The sequence below is a fragment of the Palaemon carinicauda genome, chromosome 13 (assembly GCF_036898095.1).
Source record: "Palaemon carinicauda isolate YSFRI2023 chromosome 13, ASM3689809v2, whole genome shotgun sequence".
NCBI lineage: Eukaryota > Metazoa > Arthropoda > Malacostraca > Decapoda > Palaemonidae > Palaemon > Palaemon carinicauda.
The window spans coordinates 94,584,836-94,611,135 of record NC_090737.1 but is presented as its reverse complement, the minus strand read 5'-3'; the positions used below and the strand labels follow the sequence as shown (position 1 = coordinate 94,611,135).

Sequence of the window (26,300 nt, the reverse complement as noted above, 5' to 3'; positions counted from 1 at the left end):
CCTCATTATTTTCTTCACGTTGGATAAAATTGTACCACCCATTTTGTTCCATTCCCTTCAATGTACCCTGGTTACATCGTAGATATGTAATTTTTGCACGACTTGAAATACATTTTACTTCTGTAGTACCATCAAGTTATTCTTTTTCTCCTTTTAATATTCATTATTAATGAAAATGTTCGGCATATAGGCATGGAACAAGTGAAAAAGGTAATTGGTTGCGAGATAGATATGAAGTAGGGATCGACGAACATTTTTACCTCTTGTAGATTTTGTAGAATCCTTATTTATAGATTGCGATGGTATTACTCTTTGAGTGATAGTAATAATGAAAATAGTGATTTTCCATGTAGTCGCCCAATCGTCAGATATTTTCCTTCAAATTTTGCAAGCTTTGTTTAAAAAACTTTATCCTCATCGGAGTAACAAGCAATTTGCTTATATTCGGCAATTCTCTCATCACTATTCTATTCACCAGTAATTATGACTGTTCTGTAATTATTATTTCCTACAATCTTTAGTATTGTGGTCCCAGGAGCCATCGTGGGAATGCTTGATGTTTTTTTTTTTTTTTTTTTTTTTTTACACCTGTATCTGAATTAAATAATACTTTAGGTTATTCAAATTTATTGCTTTCCAGTATTAGATTAAACTGAGCAATCTTTTTTTATTTTCAGAATTGTGTTCAAATAATTAATTTAGTTCTTTCTGATCGTGGTTATTGATCTATCGCGTTTTAAACTGAAATTTAGCTTTCAAAGTTTTGTATTAGATTTAAAATGCTTCTATTATATAGTCCTGCTTAGGAACCTTTATTTTCACGAGATTACATTTCCGGGAAGGATAACCTTTTCGAGACTATTATAAGCAGCTCAATTAATAGACAATAGAAAGATTAATCAAGGAATGAATTTCAATAGTTAAAATTTATGTTTTAAATAATAAATTTGTCCGGCATACAAGATGTATTATTACCATTGCTCTGAACGGAATATTTTTTGTTGAATTGGTGTTGAGCGTTTTGTATTACGGGGTAATAGCCATTCCAGTAACGAAATTCATCCTGATTGAATAAAGAGGCTATGAATGGATTTCGGGTATGATGAAAATCAGCATTTCAAGATTTTTGCATTAGCCTCGAATGTAAGTCTCAGAATTTTGAATAACTTTATATTTGAGTCGAAAGTAGCATTCATTTATGCAGCGCTGAGCGGAAAAATGACATATTGTCTCGGTCAGACAGCTTTGATCCTGTGGAAACTGGGGAGTGGGGGATCACAATACAGACATGCCTCGTGCATTCGGTACTGGTGGTGAAATTGGAACTTCTCAGGTTTTCCCGGTGAGACTTTGCTAAATATATATATATATATTTTTTTTATTCCGAAATTTGAACACTTAGTTTGTCAAAACTGTACTATAAGAGTGCAACCACTCTATTCTACAATTTTATTTTTTCCTTAAAAAACATAGTGGCAGAATGTCCTTGTTAAATATATTTTTTTTAATGCAAAGGTTTTCCATAAATTGTTTTCCTACGTGCAGAGGTTTGATATTTGTCATCAACTCTGATAACTGAATGCAATGTTTTGTGTTGTAGGTGCTAGGAAGTGAAGTAGTGTAACACAAGATTCGAACGTAACCTTAAACCTCTGTTAGATTCACCATTGAGATATAATACTGTGATTGACTTTCAAGCTGATCAACGAGCATTAAGATCCAATTTTTAATAAGAGTCAAATTAGGTTTATTACGTATCTATTCACTTCAGGTAATTTATTCTTGTTGAGGCTACTCATTTTGAAAATAGATTTTAATTTTGCTGAATGTTATGACTTCATGTTTTCAAGTTGTCCACGCTTCGACAGCCTTCAGAACATGTGTAAATATGATCTGTATTGCTGGTTGTTATATGCTTCTCTTTATTTTATTTATAAATCTTTACACTGTTTCCCATCTCACCTTGGAGGAATAATGATTACCTTTATTCCTTCAATCTTTACATAAATATCTTTCATCTCCATGAATTGGAAGCAAACAACTTCATTGTTAGCTCTTTATTTTCCCATATCATTTCAGATGTGTTTAAAGAAAGGTAGTTATTTTTTGCATCGTTGATTTTTACATTGAGAAAATGTAAACACATTTTGAATTACAGTAATAACTAAATCCGTACGCGTGCGCATAACTTACAATTTTAATGGGTATAAATTTCTTTGGTTACGTTCTTCTCTTGCTACTCCAAAATGTCCATTTTCTTTATGCACTGTGTGTATACATCCCCCCTTTTCAAGATGCATGTCTGTCGTTTCCTTCCGGGTTTGCCCCCAACCAATATTCCCTTTTCTGCATCTCAAATTTCTGCTTTTTCTAGGCTTAACTATAGGCAGGGAATATATATATATATATATATATATATATATATATATATATATATATATATATATATATATATATATATATACTCCAAATGTACAATCTCTTTATGCACTGCGTGTATACATCCCTCCTTTTCAAGATGCATGTCTGTTGTTTCCTTCGGGGTTGGCCCCCAACCACTATTCCCTTTTCTGCAACTCAAATTTTCGCTTTTTTCCAGCCTAAACTATAGGGAGGAAATATATATATATATATATATATATATATATATATATATATATATATATATATATATATATATATATATATATATATATATATATATAATGTGTGTGAATGACTAACGTTTTTATGTGAATACGTGTATAATTATGTTTTTTTCCTTATGGACAGAAATAGATATTATTTTTCAGATGATCGACTGGAGTGGGTAACATCCAAAATAAAGAAAGATGGTTGTCTTGTAACCTTTTTACAAAACAACGTACCGAGAAGTATCTGAGTTACTCCTCTCACGGGAAAAACATAGTTCCCTTATTCTGTCGCCTAGAAATTAATTTTCGTTAACGAATAAAAACTTAAAATCCAGCTCAAATAATTACTTGTTAACAAAAGCAATAATTAATGTTAATTAGAAACAAAATCACTAATGTGGAATTTTAATGAGCTTCATTATCTTATGCAAAAAACTAGTTTTAGTTTAACATCGTCAACAGCATGTTTTTCATAAAATATTTTTGTCAGTTTGCAACTATTTTATTCATTCTCCCCTGATAATTAACAATTAACAAGAATCCTAAATGGAAATAATTAGCTTTTCAGACATAGGATATATAATTAGCCCCTTTCAGATACAGGATATTTAATTAGCATTGCCGTTTTTCAACTATTCTATGTTTTGTTTATTATGATAATAAAGGTATATCCCTTATTACCATAATAATAATCTCTAGAAATCTATAATTCATGTTTGTAATCTTGTTTTTCTCTGATTATACAGACAAGAAGTGAATTTTGAGGATATTTTTTACCTCCGCCAAGGAGGTGTTTTTGAGTTGGTTTATCTATTTATTTACTAGTCTGTGTTTTTGTGGACAGGATTACTTCAAAAGTACTTGACGGATTATGACGAAATATTCTACACTGATAGATCTTAAGTCATGGACGACCCCATTAAATTTTGCAGAAGATCTGAATCCAGATCTAGATTGTAGATTTGGATTTGTATTTTTCGCCATTTTAAAGATAAAGTCAAAACAAACAGACGGATTTCGACAAAGTTTCTACCACTGATCTTAGGCCTTGAGACCTGTTAACCTTTTACGGAGGTCAGATATCTCTGATTTATCTCGTTAAATGTCACTATTGGCTGATTGAATGAGTTTATGACGTTATTGGCTCGATTGCAATATATAGGATTAATAATCAGTGGGTGATAATGCAGAATCAGTTACTTTAAATAATTGGAAGTGACGATTCTGCATAAAACTTTTCCTAAACCACTATACCGAACGCAGCGAAAACAGACTGTGAAGGGAGAGACACTTGTTTTGAAACTTAGCCTACCCCCCCCCCCCCCCACGCTTATGCCATGTCTTCCCACATCACCAGCCTACTCTCCAAATCCTGCACTTTACTATCCGCCTCTCTTTGTTTGTTTGTTTCTTTCTTTCTTTCTCTGTTTGTTGCACTTCCCATTTTATTTTCACTTTGCCTTTTCTTCGGAGAAGTACCTTTTTAAGTAAGAGATAAGTGCTTCAGATTAGCTTTAAAGGTGGCCATATGGCGAGCTTAAAGTAAGGGAAAGGTGTATTGTGTGAGTGTGTCAGCGCGTATCTTGGCAACATTTACATATGAGCTTGGGAGAGCTTCCTGCTCTTATGACATTTTCACACACACACACACACACACACACACACACACACACACACACACACACACACACACACACACACACACACAAAAAAGAAAAAAAAATTGAATTTTACCACAATTGTAGTGTAGAATAATAGTTAGAATATTTTCGGATACAATTTCAGATAGAGAGAACGAAAGGCAGAGACAATGGTAAGGAGGTAGAGCGGGGATCGAGAGAAAACCCAAGTCAGAGATCTATGGAGATAAGGCTTAAGTGCTGAAATCGGTTTAAAAACAAGTGACCTCCCCTAGCAGCCTTTTCTCATTGCATTAAGTATAATGATATATTGTCCAATTTTCTCTCTGTTGGAAACTTTCACTAATTTTTTTGTGCAACTAGCATAAGATATAATGAGAGCTATTCATAATCTCCACTTACTTGATTCACATTTGTTCCATGTTAAATGTCGAATTTCCCTATCTCGCTTTCTATCTATGCAATAGAAATTTAAAAGGAAAAGAAACATTTTAATATTCACTTTGGTAAAACGAATACTTTTTATGAATTAGGCTTAAATCTAAATTCAATCTATTTTTTAGACATTTCTTCATTTGAGAAGTTTGGCATAACTTGGATTTCACTAACATTAGAATACTTCAAGGCCATCACTAGCATTTTATTTTTAAAAATCCCGATATTAATACTTTTTCAAAAAATTTTTGTTGGAAGAATATTACTTTTTACACTATTCTAATATGATCAAAATTAAGTTGCGAGTCTACTGAATATCTAGCTTAGTCTCGTTAAAAAAGGCTCATGATTGTTTCTACTGTATAAATAATTTGAGGGTCACGCATGCAGAGTAATTGTATTTTCTGCACAGTTAATTCCTGCAACCATTTCGGGGTTGGAGATGGGAGATGAGAATGAGAGAGAGATTACAATAGAGGAAGTGAGGAGAGCACTAGATGAAACGAGAGTAGGAAAAGCATCTGGTATGGATGGTGTGAAAGCTGAGATGTTGAAGGAAGGGGGTGTGACTGTACTTGAATGGTTGGTGAGATTGTTTAATGTGTTTTGTGTAGTCAATGGTACCAGTAGATTGGGTTTGTGCATGTATTGTACCACACTATATGGGTAAGGGAGATGTGCATGAGTGTTGTAATTCAAGAGGTATTAGTTTGTTGAGTGTAGTTGGAAAAGTGTATGGTAGAGTATTGATTAATAGGATTAAGTATAAAACAGAGAATGCAATCTTGGAAGTATAGGGTGGTTTTAGAAGAGGTAGGGGTTGTATGAATCAGATTTTTACAGTTAGGCAGATATGCGAGAAATATTTAGCAAAAGGTAAGGAGGTGTATGTTGCGTTTATGGATCTGGAGAAAGCATATGATAGAGTTGATAGGGAAGCAATGTGGAATGTGATGAGGTTATATGGAGTGGGTGGTAGGTTGTTGCAAGCAGTGAAAAGTTTCTACAAAGGTAGTAAAGCATGTGTTAGAATAGGAAATGAAGTGAGTGATTGGTTTCCGGTGAGAATGGGGCTGAGACAGGGATGTGTTATGTCGCCGTGGTTATTCAACTTGTATGTTGATGGAGTGGTGAGAGAGGTGAATGCTCGAGTGCTTGGACGAGGATTAAAACTGGTAGGCGAGAATGACCATGAATTGGAGGTAAATCAGTTGTTGTTTGCGGATGATACTGTACTGGTAGCAGACACAGAAGAGAGGCTTGACCGACTAGTGACAGAATTTGGAAGGGTGTGTGAGAGAAGGAAGTTGAGAGTTAATGTGGGTAAGAGTAAGGTTATGAGATGTACGAGAAGGGAAGGTGGTGCAAGGTTGAATGTCCTGTTGAATGGAGAGTTACTTGAGGAGGTGGATCAGTTTAAGTACTTGGGGTCTGTTGTTGCAGCAAATGGTGGAGTGGAAGCAGATGTACGTCAGAGAGTGAATGAAGGTTGCAAAGTGTTGGGGGCAGTTAAGGGAGTAGTAAAAAATAGAGGGTTGGGCATGAATGTAAAGAGGGGTCTTTATGAGAAAGTGATTGTACCAACTGTGATGTATGGATGGGAGTTGTGGGGAATGAAAGTGACGGAGAGACAGAAATTGAATGTGTTTGAGATGAAGTGTCTAAGGAGTATGGCTGGTGTATCTCGAGTAGATAGGGTTAGGAACGAAGTGGTGAGGGAGAGAACGGGTGTAAGAAATGAGTTAGCGGCTAGAGTGGATATGAATGTGTTGAGGTGGTTTGGCCATGTTGAGAGAATGGAAAATGGTTGTCTGCTAAAGAAGGTGATGAATGAAAGAGTTGATGGGAGAAGTACAAGAGGAAGGCCAAGGTTTGGGTGGATGGATGGTGTGAAGAAAGCTCTGGGTGATAGGAGGATAGATGTGAGAGAGGCAAGAGAGCGTGCTAGAAATAGGAATGAATGGAGAGCGATTGTGACGCAGTTCCAGTAGGCCCTGCTGCTTCCTCCCGTGCCTTAGATGACCGCGGAGGTAGCAGCAGTAGGGGATTCAGCATTATGAAGCTTCATCTGTGGTGGAAATGTGGGAGGTTGGGCTGTGGCACCCTAGCAGTACCAGCTGAACTCGGTTGAGTCCCTGGTTAGGCTGAAGGAACGTAGAGAGTAGAGGTCCCCTTTTTTTTTTGGTTTCATTGTTGGTGTCGGCTACCCCCCAAAATTGGGGGAAGTGCCTGGGTATATGTATGTATTTCGGGGCTTTCTGGTCTAATATGAGAGGAGGAGGAGGAGGAGTAGGTTGTTGTTCTTGGGGTTGTGGTTATGGTTTAGGGTTATTTACATTATAGTCCTTTGGGGGGGGGGGTGGAGGGGTAGAGACCTGGTACAGCAAAGCGACTGTATTGAAATTAGAAGACCAATAGCCGGACGAGGATTTGTTTTATTTTATTAAAATGCGAATAAGCCTCTGGGAGAACTGGCCGACGCGACCCATTAAAACGCATCAAAAAATTATGATGCGGAATCCCCTTGTTTGCAGAGGTGAGATTAACTACCTTTTTTCAAGGGGTTTGAAGTTTGTTTGTTCTATAACTACTGATGGGCATATCATTTATTCTATTGTCAAAATTTCCATTGTTTGTTCTTCATTTCACTCGTTGGTAATTCCTCCGGCATACAATATGTATTATTGCCATTGATCTGAACGAAGTATTTACTGTTCAAGAGGTGTTGAGCGTTTTGTATTTCTGGGTAATAGTCATTTCAGTAACGAAATAACTGATTTAACGACGAGGCTTTGAATTGATTTCGGTTATGATGAGAATAAACATTTCATGTATGTTTCAGAATTTTGAATAATCTGATCTTTGAGTCGAAAATAACATTCATCGCTATACAGAAACATGACACATTGTCTCGGTCAGACAACTCTGATTCTGTGGAGACAGGTGATTAAGGGTCACACCACAGATATAACTTACGCAATTGGTGGGAAAATAGGAGCCGCACAGGTTTTCCCAGTTAGACTGCTAAATAAGCACGTTTATGGGAATTTTTGAATTCTGAAATTTTAACCTTTTTTTTCAAATCTGTGCCACACAAGTACAACCCCTCCATAATTCACTTTATTTTTTTTTTTTTTTCAAATACTAGTGGCAGAATGGCACAAGATTCGTACGTAGCCTCCTAATATTATTATCACTTTTTAACTGTGATTGACATTGAAGTTGATCTACAAGCATTCAGTTTTCCATTTTTAATACAATACTCAAATTATGTGTCTTGGGTATCTATTTACTTCTGCTAATTTACACTTTTTGACGCTATTCATTCTACAAATATTTTTCAATATTGCTGAATGTTATGATTTCATGTTTCCACTTTGCCCACACTTCCATAGCCCTAAGATCATTGGTAACTATGATCTGCAATGCTGGTTGTTGTATGCTTCGTTTTATTTCAATTTGTACTTTTGCACTGTTGCCCTTTCACCTTGGAGAAATAATGGTTACCTTTATTCCTGCAATCTTCACAAAAATATCTTTTTATATCTGCATTAACTTCATTGTAATCCCCCTTTTTTTCATTTAGTTTTCAGGCTTGTGTTCAAGAACGGCATTTTCTAGATTGCAATATTCATCTCTACATCAATGAAATGAATCTTTGCTATTGGATCAAATGAATGCAACCATTTTGGGGCTTTCTGGTCTAATATGAAAGGAGGAGGAGGAGGAGGAGGAGGAGGAGGAAATTGTTGTTGTGGTCCCTTGGGGGTGGGATGGGGTAGAGATATGTCACAGCAAAGCGACCGTATTAGAATTAGAAGACCAAAGCCGGACGAGGATTTGCTTTATTGTATTCAAATGCGAATAAGCCTCTGGGAGAGCTCGGCTAACGCGACCCATTAAAACGCTTCCAAAAATTATGATGCGGAATCCCCTGTTTGCAGAAGTGTGATCAACCTACCTTTTTTTCATGAGGTTCGAAGTTTGTTTATATTCCATTTCTATTATTAAAGGACATTTCCATTATCATATTGTAAAAAATTTCATTGTTCGTCTTTTTTTTACTCGTTGGTAATTCTTTATTTCTGTAATTATATTTTGAGTGGTTCAAGTTTTTTTCGCTTCACTTGTTTGAAAATTATTGAAAAATTTAAGTCATTAACCTTATTTTGTTTCTTTCATTGTCTTGCATAAGGTTTATTCCAATTTTGGTCTCCATTTTATACATTTTTGTCTTATTCTCTTCATACTATTTATTTGTAGATATTTATTTATCGTTGTGGGCTTTTTTTTCTTACATACTTTATTTGCTTTATCTTAAGCTGTCCTTGCAACGTTGTTTTTTCTTTTATTTCTAATTGTATCTTTTTATATATGTTTTCTTTCATATTGTTTTTTAATTTTCATGGAACCTTTTTCATTGTAATCTTGATGGGTAGAATATTATACAGCACACAAAATTAAGAATAATATTTCCTTGAAACAGAGAGGTGATAAGAAATAACTTAATCTTTGTGAACTACTTGGTTCAATAGTAAATAAATGAAATTTAAAATTGGTTCTTTTTTAAACATTGCAAGGATATTCAAAAGGGTGGCTGAGTACTAAATACTATAGCCAGCTTTATTTAGTTTTGATATATATTTTCTTTTTATTTCTTGTAAAATCTCCAAAATGGTCTTAGAATATTCTGACTGGAACTCATCCCATTGCATGTTAATATATAAATCTTTCGAGTCTCATACTAAAATCTCTATTTTGAATACTTTTTTGTTTTTTAGGAACATGATAGTACGAACAACCAGAGGATTTTTAATTCTAAAAGTGGATTGACAAAACGGAATTAGAAAGAAAAATCTAAAATTTAGATTACCTAAGGACACATTTAAAGCATTTGAATTAGTGAAACAAACAAAGAGACATACCTTGTCCATGAGACCTCACCGTGCGTTGAAAATGGATTTACTGAATCTATATAAAATGGAAGTTCCTTAATGACATATTGGCAAATGCATGCAAAGCGTAAACATGTATTCACTCGAGTGTTTACTTTCTTTTTCTTTTTTTTCTGTGTTTATTTTACTTATGGAAAATAAATAAAAAACTTACGATTTTTATTATTATTTTTGAATGATATTTGAATTTAATCAAGTAGAAATAATTATTTTAAAGAAAAATAAAGTGCAGACAGGTGAGGTAGAATCAATTGCTAGAAAATCAGACGTAAATTGCAATAATACGAACCTATAAAATATGTAATCGAAGAAGTTATACCAGTAAATAAATGTAATGATTATGATTATAATCATGATTACGATTATATTTAACATCTGTCATAGTCTTTCCTCTGTATTACATAAGTGAGAGGAAGGGGGGGGGGGGTGAATGACTAGCTTGGGAAATAGTAAGAACGTCGGAGAGTGATGAAGGACTAGCTTGGGAAATAGTAAGAATGTCGGAAAGGCATGAAGGACCAGCTTGGGAAATAGTAAGAATGTCAGAGAGGGATGAGGGACTAGCTTGGGAAATAGTAAGAACGTCGGAGAGCGATGAAGGACTAGTTTTGGAAATAGTATGAACGTTGGAAAGGGATGAGGGACTAGCTTGGGAAATAGTAAGAACGTCGGAGTGATGAAGGACTAGCTTTAGAAATAGTATGAACGTTGGAAAGGGATGAGGGACTAGCTTGGGAAATAGTAAGAACGTCGGAAAGGGATGAGGGACTAGCTTGGGAAACAGTAAGAACGTCGGAGAGGGATGAAGGACTAGCTTTGGAAATAGTATGAACGTTGGAAAGGGATGAGGGACTAGCTTGGGAAATAGTAAGAACTTCGGAAAGGGATGAGGGACTAGCTTGGGAAATAGTAAGAACGTCGGAAAGGGATGAGGGACTAGCTTGGGAAACAGTAAGAACGTCGGAGAGGGATGAAGGACTAGCTTTGGAAATAGTATGAACGTTGGAAAGGGATGAGGGACTAGCTTGGGAAATAGTAAGAACTTCGGAAAGTGATGAGGGACTAGCTTGGGAAATAGTAAGAACGTCGGAAAGGGATGAGGGACTAGCTTGGGAAACAGTAAGAACGTCGGAGAGGGATGAAGGACTAGCTTTGGAAATAGTATGAACGTTGGAAAGGGATGAGGGACTAGCTTGGGAAATAGTAAGAATGTCGGAGGGGGATGAAGGACTAGCTTGGAAAATAGTAAGAACGTCAGAGAGGGAAGAAGGACTAGCTTTGGAAATAGTAAGAACGTCGGAGAGGGATGAAGGACTAGCTTTGGAAATAGTATGAACGTTGGAAAGGGATGAGGGACTAGCTTTGGAAATAGTAAGAACGTCGGAGAGGGATGAAGGACTAGCTTTGGAAATAGTATGAACGTTGGAAAGGGATGAGGGACTAGCTTGGGAAATAGTAAGAACGTCGGAGAGGGATGAAGGACTAGCTTTGGAAATAGTATGAACGTTGGAAAGGGATGAGGGACTAGCTTGGGAAATAGTAAGAACGTCGGAGTGATGAAGGACTAGCTTTAGAAATAGTATGAACGTTGGAAAGGGATGAGGGACTAGCTTGGGAAATAGTAAGAACGTCGGAGAGGGATGAAGGACTAGCTTTGGAAATAGTAAGAACGTCGGAAAGGGATGAGGGACTAGCTTGGGAAATAGTAAGAACGTCGGAGAGGGATGAAAGACTAGCTTGGGAAATAGTAAGAACTTCGGAGAGGGGTGAAGGACTAGCTTTGGAAATAATAAGAACGTCGGAAAGGGATGAGGGACTAGCTTGGGAAATGGTAAGAATGTCGGAGAGGGATGAAAGACTAGCTTGGGAAATAGTAAGAACTTCGGAGAGGGGTGAAGGACTAGCTTTGGAAATAATAAGAAAGTCGGAAAGGGATGAGGGACTAGCTTGGGAAATATTAAGAACGTCGGAGAGGGATGAAAGACTAGCCTGGGAAATAGTAAGAACTTCGGAGAGGGGTGAAGGACTAGCTTTGGAAATAATAAGAACGTCGGAAAGGGATGAGGGACTAGCTTGGGAAATAGTAAGAACATCGGAGAGGGATGAAGGACTAGCTTTGGAAATAGTAAGAACGTCGGGAAGGGATGAAGGACTAGCTTGGGAAATGGTAAGAATGTCGGAGAGGGGTGAATGACTACCTTCTGAAATATTAGGAACGTTTGGGGGGGGGGGGGGGAGGGGGTGAAAGACTAGCTGGGGAAATAGAAAGAACGTCATTCATAGAAATGCAGTAGATATGTAAATAAAGTTTCCATGTCATTCTAATGAGGTCCCTGCTTTCATGACTATTTTATCTTCTGCTACAAAGATTCATTTTTATCTATCCCATAAAAGTCTTAATGGGGCTCTTATAATATAATTTGGGAAAGGACTTAATTTTACTGGCATTTTAAAGCAATGGAATTTTTATGGGAACTGTACCTCGATATCACAATCACTAGAAGTGAAAGTTTATTGAAAGCTCATAATTGTTAAGCTTTGAAGTAATGTCATGTGAGATGATTGAGTAATGAGTTGTGGAATCTAAAATTTAAACATCATTTGTTTTAAATTTTGTCCAATCCATTACCCAGTGACAATGACTTGAGGAGTGAATGCAATGCAGCTTCTAAGGTTCTTCTTGTATTCAAGTTTGGATAACCTTGTGAAATAAGTCCATTGTTTAGAGAATATGTATCAAGTTTTTATTTCATTATTTCTTCTGGTGAAAACATATTAATGGTGGATTTTGGTCATTGTAATGTCACTATGGTATCCTAAAAAGAAAAGCAAGTTAGAAGGATTATTGCTAAAAAAATATTGGAAATTCAGTCTGTTGAATACACTAATAGCCTAAGTTTGAAAGGAAGATATTTGAAATTTAGAACAGTTTTCTGCACATGGTTTGGACAGAAACGCTGCCTGGTACAGTGGTACTAACTAGTTAAGTAGTTATTCACACAGCAATCTGACATGCCATTTGATAAAGATTTCCACACAAAAACGGGTGGAACACCGGTTCTCTCATTTCCCGGCCATATTTAAGAAGTAGGTCAGACTTGTAAAAGAGGGTATGAAAACCCGTGCTGGATTGGCATGGGGAGAAATGCATTAATCTTTATTCAAATTGTTCTTTTATCATGTCCAATCATCCCACCAGATTTCCCGAGATTTAGTTAAGCAGTTTTTGAGTTTTGTGATTGTCTTGGAATGTTCTTCCTAATCGGGTAGTTGAAGCAGTAGAAATTCAAAAGTTCAAACTTGCCCCAAATGTTTTCTATGTCGAACAAGTGTTTTTATAGTCAATATATGAATTTTCTGTTTTAATGTTGATAGTGGTTTTTTTTTTTTTATATGAATTTTTCATTACTTCTTATATCGATTATTGACTTCCTTGTTGCCTTTTGTCATTGGGCTATTTTTCTCTTTTGGAGCCCTTGTGCTTGTAGCATCTTGCTTTTTCAACAAGGGTTATAGCTTGGATAATAATAATAATAATAATAATAATAATAATAATGATAATAATAATAATTCGTTTTTCAAATTTGTGACCTTCCACGTCACTTTAGACTCAATCACTCACAAAATCCAATAGTTTTTGAGTTTTGCGAATTACAAACACACACAGGCAACACCTATAATAAACAGATCCTTCGCTGCAACGAAGTTAGCAAATGTAATAGAAAGAAAAAAAAGGGGGGGGGGGGGAAATCAGTATGGTATGATGGACTGGGTTGAAAGACGAGGATAGAAAGTAAACTGATCTGGTATGATAGACTGGATTGAAAGACGAGGATGGAAAGTAAACTGATCACAAACTACGAACGAAAAGCTCGATTGAAGCAATTTCTTTTCCTTTCTTCATCACCTTTAACTTCCCGACCTCTTTCCGAAGTGTTTTAAAATTATTGGTGGCTTCCCCTCTGCAGGGAGAGAGTTAAGGGTTAGGGTCAAATGTTGCAAGTAAATTATGATGCTTTCAACGAAGCTTATATTACTCCTTTATTCAAAATCTAATTTGCTGATTATAATATAATTAGTTCTTATCGGCCGTTTAAGATTCTAATTTCAATCCACTTCAAGCCATAAAAAAGGCAGAATTACCTTTATTACTCAGTGCGTTTTAAGAAAAAAACCCCTTAAAAAGATCGAATAAATGAATCTCTGTAGGTGGGGAATATCACCCGTCAATCTCAAGTAGTTTAATGTAGTCACCGAGTTTCGCATCAGGTGGTGTAGTGTAGACGTTACTTAATATTTTTCAAGTGTCTCCATGACTCCCAAAGGCCTCGACCTTTCTTTTTTTCCTCTCCTCCGTTTCCACCTCATATCTTCCAAATCCTGACCAGACTACTTCAACTAATACTTATTAGTGCATCAGTGTAGTTTTCCCTCAGTTTTACCCTTGCTTCGAATGGCCTCCCGGCCTCAACACCAAACCATATGGCTAAAATTTCAAAATCAAAATATAAGCAAATGAATGACAACAGAATTCATTACTGTAAAGTCCTTCAAGAACATTAGATGCTATTTTTTACTGGAAAATAAAGTAGAAAGGAAGACATTTTGACGTGGTAAATGGCTCTCCAAATGTTACACTCTAAAGAAATTCCTTTTTTAACCATTCTCTTTTGGTGGATTTTTCTGCCTAGAATCCAGTTGGATGAAGCTGTGCATCATATATCGTCTGTCCATCTATTACAGGAACTATTATCTCCAACTGCAGACCCCATGAACTATTAGCCCCAAATGTGGTGCCCCTGATCAAGACGGTGGTTCTGATAGGGTAGACATGGTCAGCTCTATAACAGGGGAGAGCGGCTGAGGAAAATTGATGTTGCCATTTCACATTTAACCTACTCGTAATTTATGCTGTCTAATCATCACTGTATAAAGTGCAGAACTGGATATATAAAACCCCTTCTCTCTCTCTCTCTCTCTCTCTCTCTCTCTCTCTCTCTCTCTCTCTCTCTCTCTCTCTCTCTCTCTCTAGTGTATTGTGGTTTTTATAGAGACCCTTCAGTGAATGGTAAAGCCATTCGTCCCATTAAGAATGGCAGTCCTAAGATTTACATTGCCATTATTAAAAGTTTCCTTGAAGACTAATTGAAATGAGGAAAACGATTATAATTATGGTATACTCTTTTTCTCCGGTAGGGACGAATCAAGTATAGAATTTAGCTTACAATTCTCAAAATCCATCCTCTTAGTGATATATTTGTATACTAAATTGTTTTATGGGTTAACCGTACTTTATCCCCTCTTTTTTCGCCTTGGATAATATTTTACCACCCATTTTGTTCCATATCCTTTAATCCCAAGAATGTCCTCTTTTTACGTCATAGATATGCAAATTTTACACTCGTGGGTTACATTTTACTTCTGTATTACCATCAAGTGTTTTTTTCCCTCCCTTTAATATTCATTATTAAAGAAAAAGTTTGGCATTTTGTCATGGAATAAGTCAAAAAGTAATTGGATGCAAGAGAGAACATTTTCATCTCTTTTGTAGCTTCTGTAGATTCTGTATTTATAGATATAGATTGGATTACTCTTTGCCTAATAGAAATAATAATAATAATAAATTCCCTTGCCCTACAAGTATTACTAGTTCTCAGTCTCCCGACTATCGGATATTTTCCTTCAAATTGTGCAAGTTTCGTTTAAAAATTTGTTTATGCTCGATCCTGCAACTGCCTGTATCTGTAGTCTAAATGGACTGATAAAAGCCTTCTGTGTTTCAGAAGCTTTTATCCTCTCTCTTCACTCGTGATTAAACAGAACTCCGTCGGGCATCATCATCATTTCAGATGGATCTGTAAATGTTTACCGTGTTTAATCTTACATTCGACAATTCTCTCTTCACTATTCTATTCAGTAGTAATTATGATTTCATTCTGTAATTATAATTATTTATTAATTTGGTTCTCGGGAGCCATCGTAAAAATGCCTTATTTTTTTTACATGTAACTGAAATAAATTCTTCAGGTTGCTCAGAATTGATTGCTTTCCAGTATTAGATTAAACCGAGCTATTTTATCTATTTTTAGAATTTGCTTTAAGTAATTCATTTAGTTCTATGTGATCGTGGTTATTGATGTATGCGTTTTGTCATTGAAATTTAGATTGAAAAGTTTCGTATCAGATTCGAAGGGCTTCTATCATACACAGCCCCGCTTAGAAACGTTTATTTTCAGGAGATTACATTTCCGAGAAGGAAAATCTTTTTGAAACTGCTTCAAACAGTTCAATCAATAGACAATAGAAAGATTATTTGAAGGAATGAATTTCAATCCTTTTAAGTTTTGTTTGTCCGACATACAAGATAAATTATTGCCGTTGGTCTGAACGAAGTATTTATTGTTGAAGTGGTGTTGAAAGTTCTGTATTACGGGATAATAGTCATTCCAGTAACGAAATTCATCCTGATTGAATAACGAGACTATGAATGGATTTAATGTATGATGAAAATTAGCATTTCATGATTTTTGCATCAAGCTCGAATGTATTTTAGAATTTTGAAAAACCTGATCTTTGAGTCAAAACTAATCTAACATTCATTTATGCAGCGCTAAGCGGAAAAAGGACATGTCTCGGTCAGACAACTTTGATCCTGTGGAGACAGGAGAGTTTGGATCACACCACCAACATACCACAAGCATTCGGTACTGGTGGTGAAATTGGAGCCTTGCATGTTTTCCTAGTTAGGTTCTCCTAAATAAGCACTGTTATGTACATTTTTTATTTCGAAATTTTAACCGTTTTCTTGTCAAAGCTGTGCCATACTAGTACAACCACTTGATTCTTCACTTTTGTTTTTTCTACAAAAAACTAGTGGCAGAATTTCTTCGTTAAATAAGTGTCTATTGAGTGCAAAGGTTTGCCATCCACTTTGATAACTAAATGCAATGTTTTACGGTAGAGATACTAGGATATGAAGTAGTGTGGCACAAGATTTGTTAATATCCAGGCATTGAGATACTACCGCTAGAGAGTTATTGGTTCCTTTGACTTGCCAGACAGAAATACATTGCATCCCTCTCTCTGAATACGGCTCATTTTGTCTTTGCCTACACATACAATGAATAGTGTGGCTTATTTCTACCAAATTCTCCTCTTTCCTCATACACATGACAGTACCGAGATTTCCAAGTAATTCTTTGCATAAGGGTTAACTACTGCAATGTAATTGTTCAGTGGCTACTTTCCTCTTGGTAAGTGCAGAAGACTCTCTAGCCATGATAGTCAATTCTTCTCAGAGAAGGACACTCCAAAATAAGTTTTTTTTTTTTTTTTTTTTTTTTTTTTTTTTTTTTTTTTAATTTTTTTTTTTTTTTGTTCTTGGGTATTGCCCTAGCCTCTGTACCATGGTCTTCCACTGTCTTGGATTAGAGCTCTCTTACTTGGCGGTACACTCGGGCATGCTGTTTTTTCTCATTTTTGTTCCTATTTGTTTTAGAAGTTTTTATAGTTAATATATTCTTAATTTATAGTTTAGTTGCATTGTTTATTATTCTTTTGTAGGTTATTTATTTACGTGTTTCTTATCCTTAATGGGTTAATTTTCCTTAAATAAGGTTATAGATTAGATCGTAATAATAATAATAATAATAATAATAATAATAATAATAATAATAATAATAATAATAATAATAATAATAATAATAATAATAATAATAATAATAATAATAGTCTGGTTAAAAAAAAGGCTGATGATTGATCCAACTGTATAAATAATTTGAGTGTCATGCATGCAGAGTAATCGTATTTTATGCAGAGTTAATTCCTGGAACCATTTTGGTGCTTTCTGGTATAATATGAGAGGGTGAAGGAGGAAACGGAAAAGGAGGAGGAGGAGGAGGAGGAGGAGGAAGAGGAGGAGGAGGAAGAGGAGGAGGTTATTCTTTGGGGTGGTGGTGGTGGTGGTTAAGAGTTATTTGCATTATAGTTCCTTGGGGGTGAAGGGGTAGAGACCTGGCACAGCAAAGCGACCGTATTAGAATTAGAAGACCAAAGCCGGACGAGGATTTGCTTTATTGTATTCAAATGCGAATAAGCCTCTGGGAGAGCTCGTCTGACGCGACCCATTAGAACGCATCCAAAAATTATGATGAGGAATTCCCTGTTGGTAGAGGTGTGATTAACCTACCTTTTTTCATGGGTTTGAAGTTTGTTTAATCCATTGCTATTATTAACGTACGTTTCCTTTTTCCGAGTGGTTTTATTTTTTCCCGCTTCACTTGTGTAGAAATTATTTTTAATTTTCCTTTAAAATTTTTTTTTTTTTTATTCTTTCATCGTCTCACATAAGGTTTATTCCAATAGAAAAACATGCTAAAGTAAAACCTTTCCTTCACTGTCCATGGATATATAAAAATCAACAGATTAGAAATTGACCTCACAATCCGTCCTAGAATGGATCAAGAGATCTGGCTTGAATATAACATCCATAATTGACATACTTATTACACCAAGTGAAAGATTAAAAAAGGATTCTGTACTTTTCTATCACCCCCATCTCCCTTAATTTACCAACAGGACAATTAATTGAGTGACTTATTTTTCCTTCTGTCTGTGTAGATCTTTGTCTTTGGCTGATGGATAATGATAAATGTTTATAAAACACACGATTATCTTTTTTTTGTACTTTTGGTCTTGATTTTATAAATATTTGTCTTATTTTGTAATTCTTTTTATTTGTAGATATTTATTTATTGTTAAGGGCTTTTTCTAATATACTTTATTTGCTTCATCTATAACAACCTTTGCAACGATATTTTTTATTCTATCTTATTATGTTTTCTTTCATTTTGTTCTTTAAATTTCCTGGAAAAATTTTTCCTTTTTAATCGTGATGGGTAAAATAATTGAATTATTTCAAGTTGGTTGATTATACGGGGCACAGAATTAAGAGTAATATTTCTTTGTAACAGAGAGAAGATAAAAAATAACTTAATCTTTGAGAAATACTTAGTTCAAGAGTAAATCAATGAAATTTGAAATTGGTTCTTTTATGAACATTGCAAGGATATTCGAAAGGGGCGACGGAGTACTAAATATTAATGTCAGCTCAATTTAGTTTTGATTTATTTTTTCTTTTTATTTTAGAAAGAAATCCATTATGCTCTTAGAATATTTTGACGAGAACTCATCCCATTGTATGTTAATATATTAATCTATAAGTCATATTAAAATCTGTTATCTTAAATGCTTTCTATTTTCTTAAAAACGTAAAGAAGCACATAATCAGGTAATCTATTTCTAAAAGTAGATTGACAAAACGGTATTAGAAAGAAAAATCTAAAATTTAATTTAGCCAGGGACACATTTAAAGCAATATAATTAGTGAATCAAACAAAAAGACATAACGACCATTAGACCTTACCGTGCGTTGAAAATGGATTTACTGAATTTATATAAAATGGAAGTTCCTAAATTGCATATTGCCAAATGCATGCAAAACGTAAACATGTATTCACCCCAGTGTTTTCAGATTCAAATTTTTTATTATTCATTTTGCTGTTTCCCCTTCCTTTGTCTTTACTTTCTTTTTCGTTTCGTTGTTTGTTTTATGTATGGAAAATAAATAAAAAGACTTACGAATTGTATTGTTTTTTTTTTTCTTTAATGATATTGGAATTTAATGAAGTAGAAGCAGTTCATTTAAAGATAAATAATTGAAAGGCGGGTGAGGTAAATACAATAGCTAGAAATCAGACGCAAATTGCAATAATATTAACTTGTAAGATATGTAATCGAAGAATCTATACCAGCAAATAAATATGATACAGTTCTAGATTACTCTAAAAAATCTTCAGTGAAGTCATTAAGAAAATCACTCAAGCACCACCGCAAAGAATACACGCGATGAACGTTGATATTAGTGAAAAAGACATTTGAAGATAAACGATCGAGTTCAACAATATATTTTTCCAATGACGATTTCATTAATCATACCTCTTTTACGAACAACTTCTTTTGACCTTTAGATTTTTTTCTTAGGTTTTATCCTAATTTATTTTCTGCTCATTTGTTACATTTCATCTTTTGGATCTGTACCTGTAGGTATGTCCTTGAATAATAACAATAGAAGCAACATTGACGACAATAATAATAATAATAATAATAATTATAATAATAATAATAATAATAATAATAATAATAATAATAATAATAATTATTATTTAACGATAATAATTTAACGATAATAATCTGACGATGATAACCTAACGACAATAATGTGACGATTGCGATAATAATAACTATACTGATAGAGAAACTACAAGTTTTATATAAGGAAGACCCCATAATCTCTCCTTCAACGCATCTTCAAAATTATCCGGGCATGTAAGTTTCAATACCATATTAATACCTTTCAGTATTCAGAGACTAATTGTATAATCAAGCCACTTTTATGACTTGTTATCAGAATAGAGAGGATAAACACACAAGAGGATCATTAGCATCAGCTTCTGGCATTCTTTTGATTAAGTCATTAAAGGTTATTCTGAATCAACGTTAAATCTCTGTCGTAGTCTTTCTTCTGTTTTACTTTTAGTGGAGGGAGAGGGGTGAAGGACGATTATTAGTATTATTATTACTATTATTATTATTATTATTATTATTATTATTATTATTATTATTATTATTATTATTATTATTATTATTATTATTATAATCCAATATGCTATAAGCCCAAAGCCTGCAACAGAGAAAAATAGTCCAGTGAGGAAAGGAAATAAATAAACGATATTAGTAATGAAATATTAAAATAAAAATTTTCAAAAAACATTAACAACAGGAAAATTGCTTATTCATATATAACTACAAAATGACTTGTTAGCCTGTTCAACGTGAAAACATTTGTTGCGAGTTTGAATTTTGAAGTTTACTATTTCAACTCCCCGATTAGGAAGATAATTCCACAACTAAGTCACAGCTGGTCAGAATTATGAAAAATTGTATGCAACATGCATAATGAGCTACTTGAACGACGGTCTCAAAGATTAATATCTAGATCAGGAATAAGAAATCTAATAGACCATAAGTTCCTATCCTACAAATTAAGAGGAGAATCAGCAGCTTAAGACCATACAGGGGAACAATACTCGAAACAAAGTGGAACGAAAAAATTAAAACACTCCTTCAGAATAGATTGATCACCGAAAATTTAAAGTGTTTCTCAATTAGCTAATCTTTTGTGCAGTTGAAGAAGACACAGACGTAATGCGTTTCTAAAGGTAAATATAATGTTGAGAATCCCACTTAAAATTTTAAGAGTCTTATAAAGTTAAAGAAACATTATCAATGCTGAGATCCGGATGTTGAGAAGCCCTTGTCCTTGACCTACTTACAATAATACTTTGAGTTTTGTTAGGATTCCTCTTCATACGCCATATTTTGCATCATGCACTGATTTTAGCTAGATCTCTAACTTGGGAAATTGTAAGAACGTAATTCATAGAAATGCAGTAAGACTTCTATATAAAATTTCCATGTCATTTTAATGAGGTACCTGCTTCCAGGACAATTTTATCATCTGCTACTATGATTAGATTCTATCTGTCCCATGAAAGTTTTAATTGGGCTTACATAATATAATTTGGGAAATGACTTTAATTTTACTGGTATTTTAAAGTAATGGAATTTTTATGAGAACTCAATCTTGATATCACAATTACTAGAAGTCAAAGTCTTTGAAGTGATGTCCTGTGATATAATAGAGTAATGAATTGTGAAAATCAAAATTTGAAGATAATTTGTTTCAAAGATATGTCTAATCCATTAGCCAGTGATAATGACTTGAGGAGTGAATGCAATCTGAAGCATCTAAGGTTCTTTATATTTCCAAGTTTGATGAACCATGAGAAATAAGTCTATTGTTTAAAAAATATGTACTGTTTAATTTCTTATTTTATTTCCTCTGGTGAAAAAACAAAAAAAAAGTAAAAAGTGCAATCTGGTTAGCGTAGTGTCAGTCATTACGGGATCCTAAAATGAAAGGCCAGTATGAAGGATCATTGTGAAAAAAACATTGGAAATTGAGTCTGATGAATACACTAGTTATCTATTTTAAGATCCAAAGACCAGGTCCTACTAGCCCAAGTTTGAAAGGAAAATATGTTAAATTTAGCAGTTTGCTGGACATGGTATGGACAGAAACGCTGTCTGTTACAGTGGTACTAACTAGCTAAATAGTTTTTTATACAGAAATCTTACATGCCATGTAATAAAGATTTCCACACAACACTTGTTTTAGCATTGCTCGGCCGTATACAAAAAGTAGGTCATACTTGTAAAAGGTGGTGTGAAAACTGGTGCTGGACTGGCACGGGGAAAATTGCATTAGTCTTTTCAAAATGTCCTTTTATCTTGTCCAGTCACACCACCAAATTTCATGAAATTTAGTCAAACAATTTTTGAGTTTTGTGACTCGTTTTTTCACCTTTTTGTGACCTTTCCCGTGACTTTTGACCCAATCACTCCGAAATCCTAACCCAACTCTCCCTGGACCATGACCAATTACCCCACCTAATTTCATGCGAGTCGGTAAAATAGTTTTTGAGGGATGCGAATTACAGTCCCACACAGACAACACCTATCAAAAACATATCCTTCGCTGCAACGAAGTTAGCTAATGTAATAAATGGAAGAAAAAATTGGAAACTCGGTCTGTTATGATATATTGGTTTGAATGTCAAGGGTTGAAAGTAAACTAATCATAAACTACAAACAAGAAGCTTAATTGAAGCAATTTCTTTTCCCATCTTCACCATCTTTAACGTCCCTACCCCTTTCCCAAGTGTTTTAGAATTATTGGTGGCTTCTCCTCTGTAGGGAGAGAGTTATGGGACTGCGTCGAATGTTGCAAGTAAATTATGATACTGTTGACGATGATAGTAATGAGGAAAAATCCAAATTGTTACATTCGCAAATTCTTACTGATTTGACGATCATAATTTACTTAATTCTTATAGGTCGTTCAAGATTCTAGTTTCAATCAACTTCAGGTCATAAAAAAGGCAGAATTATTTTTACTACTCAGTGCGTTTTAAGAAAAATCTCTCTTGAAAAGATCGAATAAATGAGTCTCCGTAGGTGGGTAATATCACCTGTCAATTTGAAGTTGTTTACTCTAGGCTCCGAGTTTCACCTCAGGTGGTGTACTGTAGGTGTTACTTAATGATTTTCCTGTCTCCCCAGGACTTCCATTGGCGCCGACCTTTTTATTCCAAATCCTGTCCAAACTCATTTAACTTGTACTTTTATTAGTGCACGAGTGTAGTTTTCCTTCAGTTATTCTCTGGCTTCGAATGGTCTCGTGGCCTGAATGCCAAGCCTTAAGACAAAAATTCAAGAAGAAAAAAAAATGAAAATAGATTTCATTTAAGCCCTTCAAGGACAGGAGATGATATTATTACGGGAAAACAAAGTAGAAAGGAAAACATCTTCAAGTAGCTAACGGCTTTCCAAATGTTATCATCTTAAGAATTTCCCTTTTCTTACTATTTTTTTTGGCCTAGAAGCCAGTTGGAGCCAGCTGTGCACCATCTATCGTCTGTCCATCTGTTTAAGGAACTATTAGCCCCAACTGTGGTCCCCCTGAACGATATGATGGTTCTAATAGGGTGGAAATGGTTCGTTCTGTAACAGGGGATAGTGGCCGAGGAAAATTGATGTGGCCATTCCACATCTGACCCTACTCGTAATTCTTGCTGTCTAATCATCACTGTATGAAGTGCAGAACTGGATATATAAAGCGTGCTCTCCCCTCTCTCTCTCTCTCTCTCTCTCTCTCTCTCTCTCTCTCTCTCTCTCTCTCTCTCTCTCGTGTACAGAGTTGTCTTGACATTTTAGTGAATGGTAAAGCCATTCCGACCATTAAGAATGGCATTCTAAGATTTACATTGCCGTTAATAAAAGTTTCCTGGAAGACTAATGAAAAGGGTCATAACGATGATAATTATGGTATACTCTTTTTCACTGGTAGGGACGAATCAAGTATAGTTTAGCGTACAATTCCTATAATCTATCATTTTATATCTATATATTCTAAATGGTTTTATGGGTTACTCATACCTTATCCCCATTATTTTCTTAACGTTGGATGAAATTTTACCACCCATTTTGTTCCCTTTCCTTCAATGTACCCTTGTTACATCATAGATATGTAATTTTTGAACTACTTGAAATACATTTTACTTCTGGAGTACCATCAAGTTATTCTTTTTCTCCTTGTAATATTACTTATAAATGAAAAAGTTTGGTATATTGCCATGGAATGAGACAAAAAGGTAATTGGATGTGAGAGAGATATGGAATGAGGGATAGACGAACAATTTTACCTCACTTGTAGATTCTGTAGATTCCGTATTCATAAATTGAGATGGTATTAGTCTTTGGGTGATAGTAATAATGAAAATAGTAATTTTCCATGTAGTAATTTCATATGCCCTACACGCATTTCCATTTCTCCAGCGCCCAATTATCAGATATTTTCCTTCAAATTGTGCAAGCTTTGTTCAAAATTTGTTCATCCTCATCGGAGTAACAAGCAAGTTGCCCGATTATGCAACTGCCTGTAAATGTGGTCTAAATGGACTGATAAAGGCCTCCCATGTTTAAGAAGGGTTTTTCACTCTCTTTTCGCTGATGATTAAAACAGAACTCCGTCTGGCATCATCATAATTTCAGATGGATCTGTAAATCTTACCGTGTTTAATCTTACATTCGACAATTCTGTCTTCACTGTTCTCTTCACCAGTAATTATGACTTGGTTCTGTAATTATAATTTCCTGTAACTGAAATAAATAATTCTCTAGGTTATTCAAATTGACTGCTTTCCAGTATTAGATGAAACCGAGCAATCCTTTTTTTATTTCCCGCATTGTGGTCAAGTAATTCATTCAGTCCTTTCTGATCGTGGTTATTGATCTATCACGTTTTATACTAAAATTTAGATATTACAGTTTCGTATCAAAGGACTTCTATAAAACACAGCCCCGCTTAGAAACCTTTATTTTCACGAGATTACATTTCCGGGAAGGATAATCTTTTCGAGTGCAAGCAGACCAATCAATAGACAATAGGAAGATTAATCAAGGAATGAATTTCAATAATTTAAATTTTTGTTTCAAATGATATATTTGTCCGGCATACAAGATGTATTATTGCCATTGCTCTGAACGGAATATTTATTGTTGAAGTTGTGTTGAGCGTTTTGTATTACGGGTAATAGTCATTCCGGTAACGAAATTCACCCTGATTGAGTAAAGAGGCTATAAATGGATTTCGGGTATAATGAAAATCAGCATTTAAAAATTTTTTGCATTAGCCTCAAAAGTATATTTCTGAGTTTTGAAAAACCTGATCTATGAGTCGAAAGTAGCATTCATTTATGCTGCGCCAAGTGGAAAAAGAATAATGTCTCGGTCAGACAACTTTGATCCTCTGGAAACTGGGGAGTAGGGGATCACAGCACAGACGCCACATGCATTCGGCACAGGTGGTGAAATTGGAGCGGCACAGGTTTTCCCGGCGAGACTTTGCTAAATAAGCATGGTTATGGTATTAATTTTATTCCCAAATTTGAAAATTTAGTTTGTCAAAACTGTACTATGAGAGTACAACCACTCCATACTTCACCTATTTTATCTCTAAAAACTAGTGGCTGAATGTCCTCGTTAAATAAGTATTTTTTTATGCAAAGGTTTTCCATAAATTATATTCCTGCGTGCAGAGGTTTGACGTTTGTCATCAACTCTGATAACTGAATCGAATGTTTTGTGTTGTAGGTGCTAGGAAGTGAAGTAGTGTAACTCAAAATTTGAACGTAGCCACCATCCAAGATTAATAACCTTAAACCTCTGTTAGATTCACCATTGGGATATAATACTGTGATTGACTTTCAAGTTGATCGACGAGCATTAAGATCCAATTTTTAATAAGAGTCAAATTAGGTGTATTACGTATCTATTCAGTTTTGCTAATTTATTCTTTTTGAGGCTACTCATTTTGAAAATAGATTTTGATATTGCTGAATGTTATGATTTCCTGTTTTCACGTTGTCCACGCTTCGACAGCCTTCAGAGTATGTGTAAATATGATCTGCAATGCTGTTTGTTATTTTCTTTTCTTCATTTCATGTATAAATCTTTGCACTGTTTCCCTTTTCACCTTGGAGGAATAATGATTGCCTTTATTCCTTCAATCTTTACATAAATATCTTTTATCTCCATGAATTGGAAGCAAACAACTTCATTGTTACTCCTTTATTTTCCCATGTTATTTCAGATGTGTTTAAAAAAAGGTAGTTATTTTTTGCATCGTTGATTTTTACATTAAGAAAATGTAAACACATTTTGAAATACAGTAATAACTAAATGCACACACGTGTGCATAACTTACTATTTTAATGGGTATTAATTTCTTTGGTTACGTTCTTCTCTTGCTACTCAAATGTCCAATGTGTATACATCCCTCCTTTTCAAGATGCATGTCTGTCGTTTCCTTCGGGGCTGTCCCCCAACTAATATTCCGTTTTCTGCAACTCAAATTTCTGCTTTTTCTAGGCTTAACTATAGGCAGGAAATATATG

General features: G+C 34.8%; 1 protein-coding gene across 1 annotated transcript in view; it reads right to left on the bottom strand.

Annotated features, from left to right (window-relative positions):
* Positions 1-10,307: 10,307 nt before the first annotated feature.
* The window catches only part of LOC137651713 (uncharacterized), a 29,622-nt gene continuing 13,629 nt past the window's right edge, over positions 10,308-26,300 (bottom strand). Inside the window, exons 2-3 of the mRNA XM_068384932.1 lie at positions 11,211-11,819; positions 10,308-11,107 (exon numbers count right to left, since the gene is read on the bottom strand). Coding sequence (XP_068241033.1) covers positions 10,308-11,107; positions 11,211-11,819 — 1,409 coding nt within the window. The remainder of the gene's footprint in view (positions 11,108-11,210; positions 11,820-26,300) is intronic.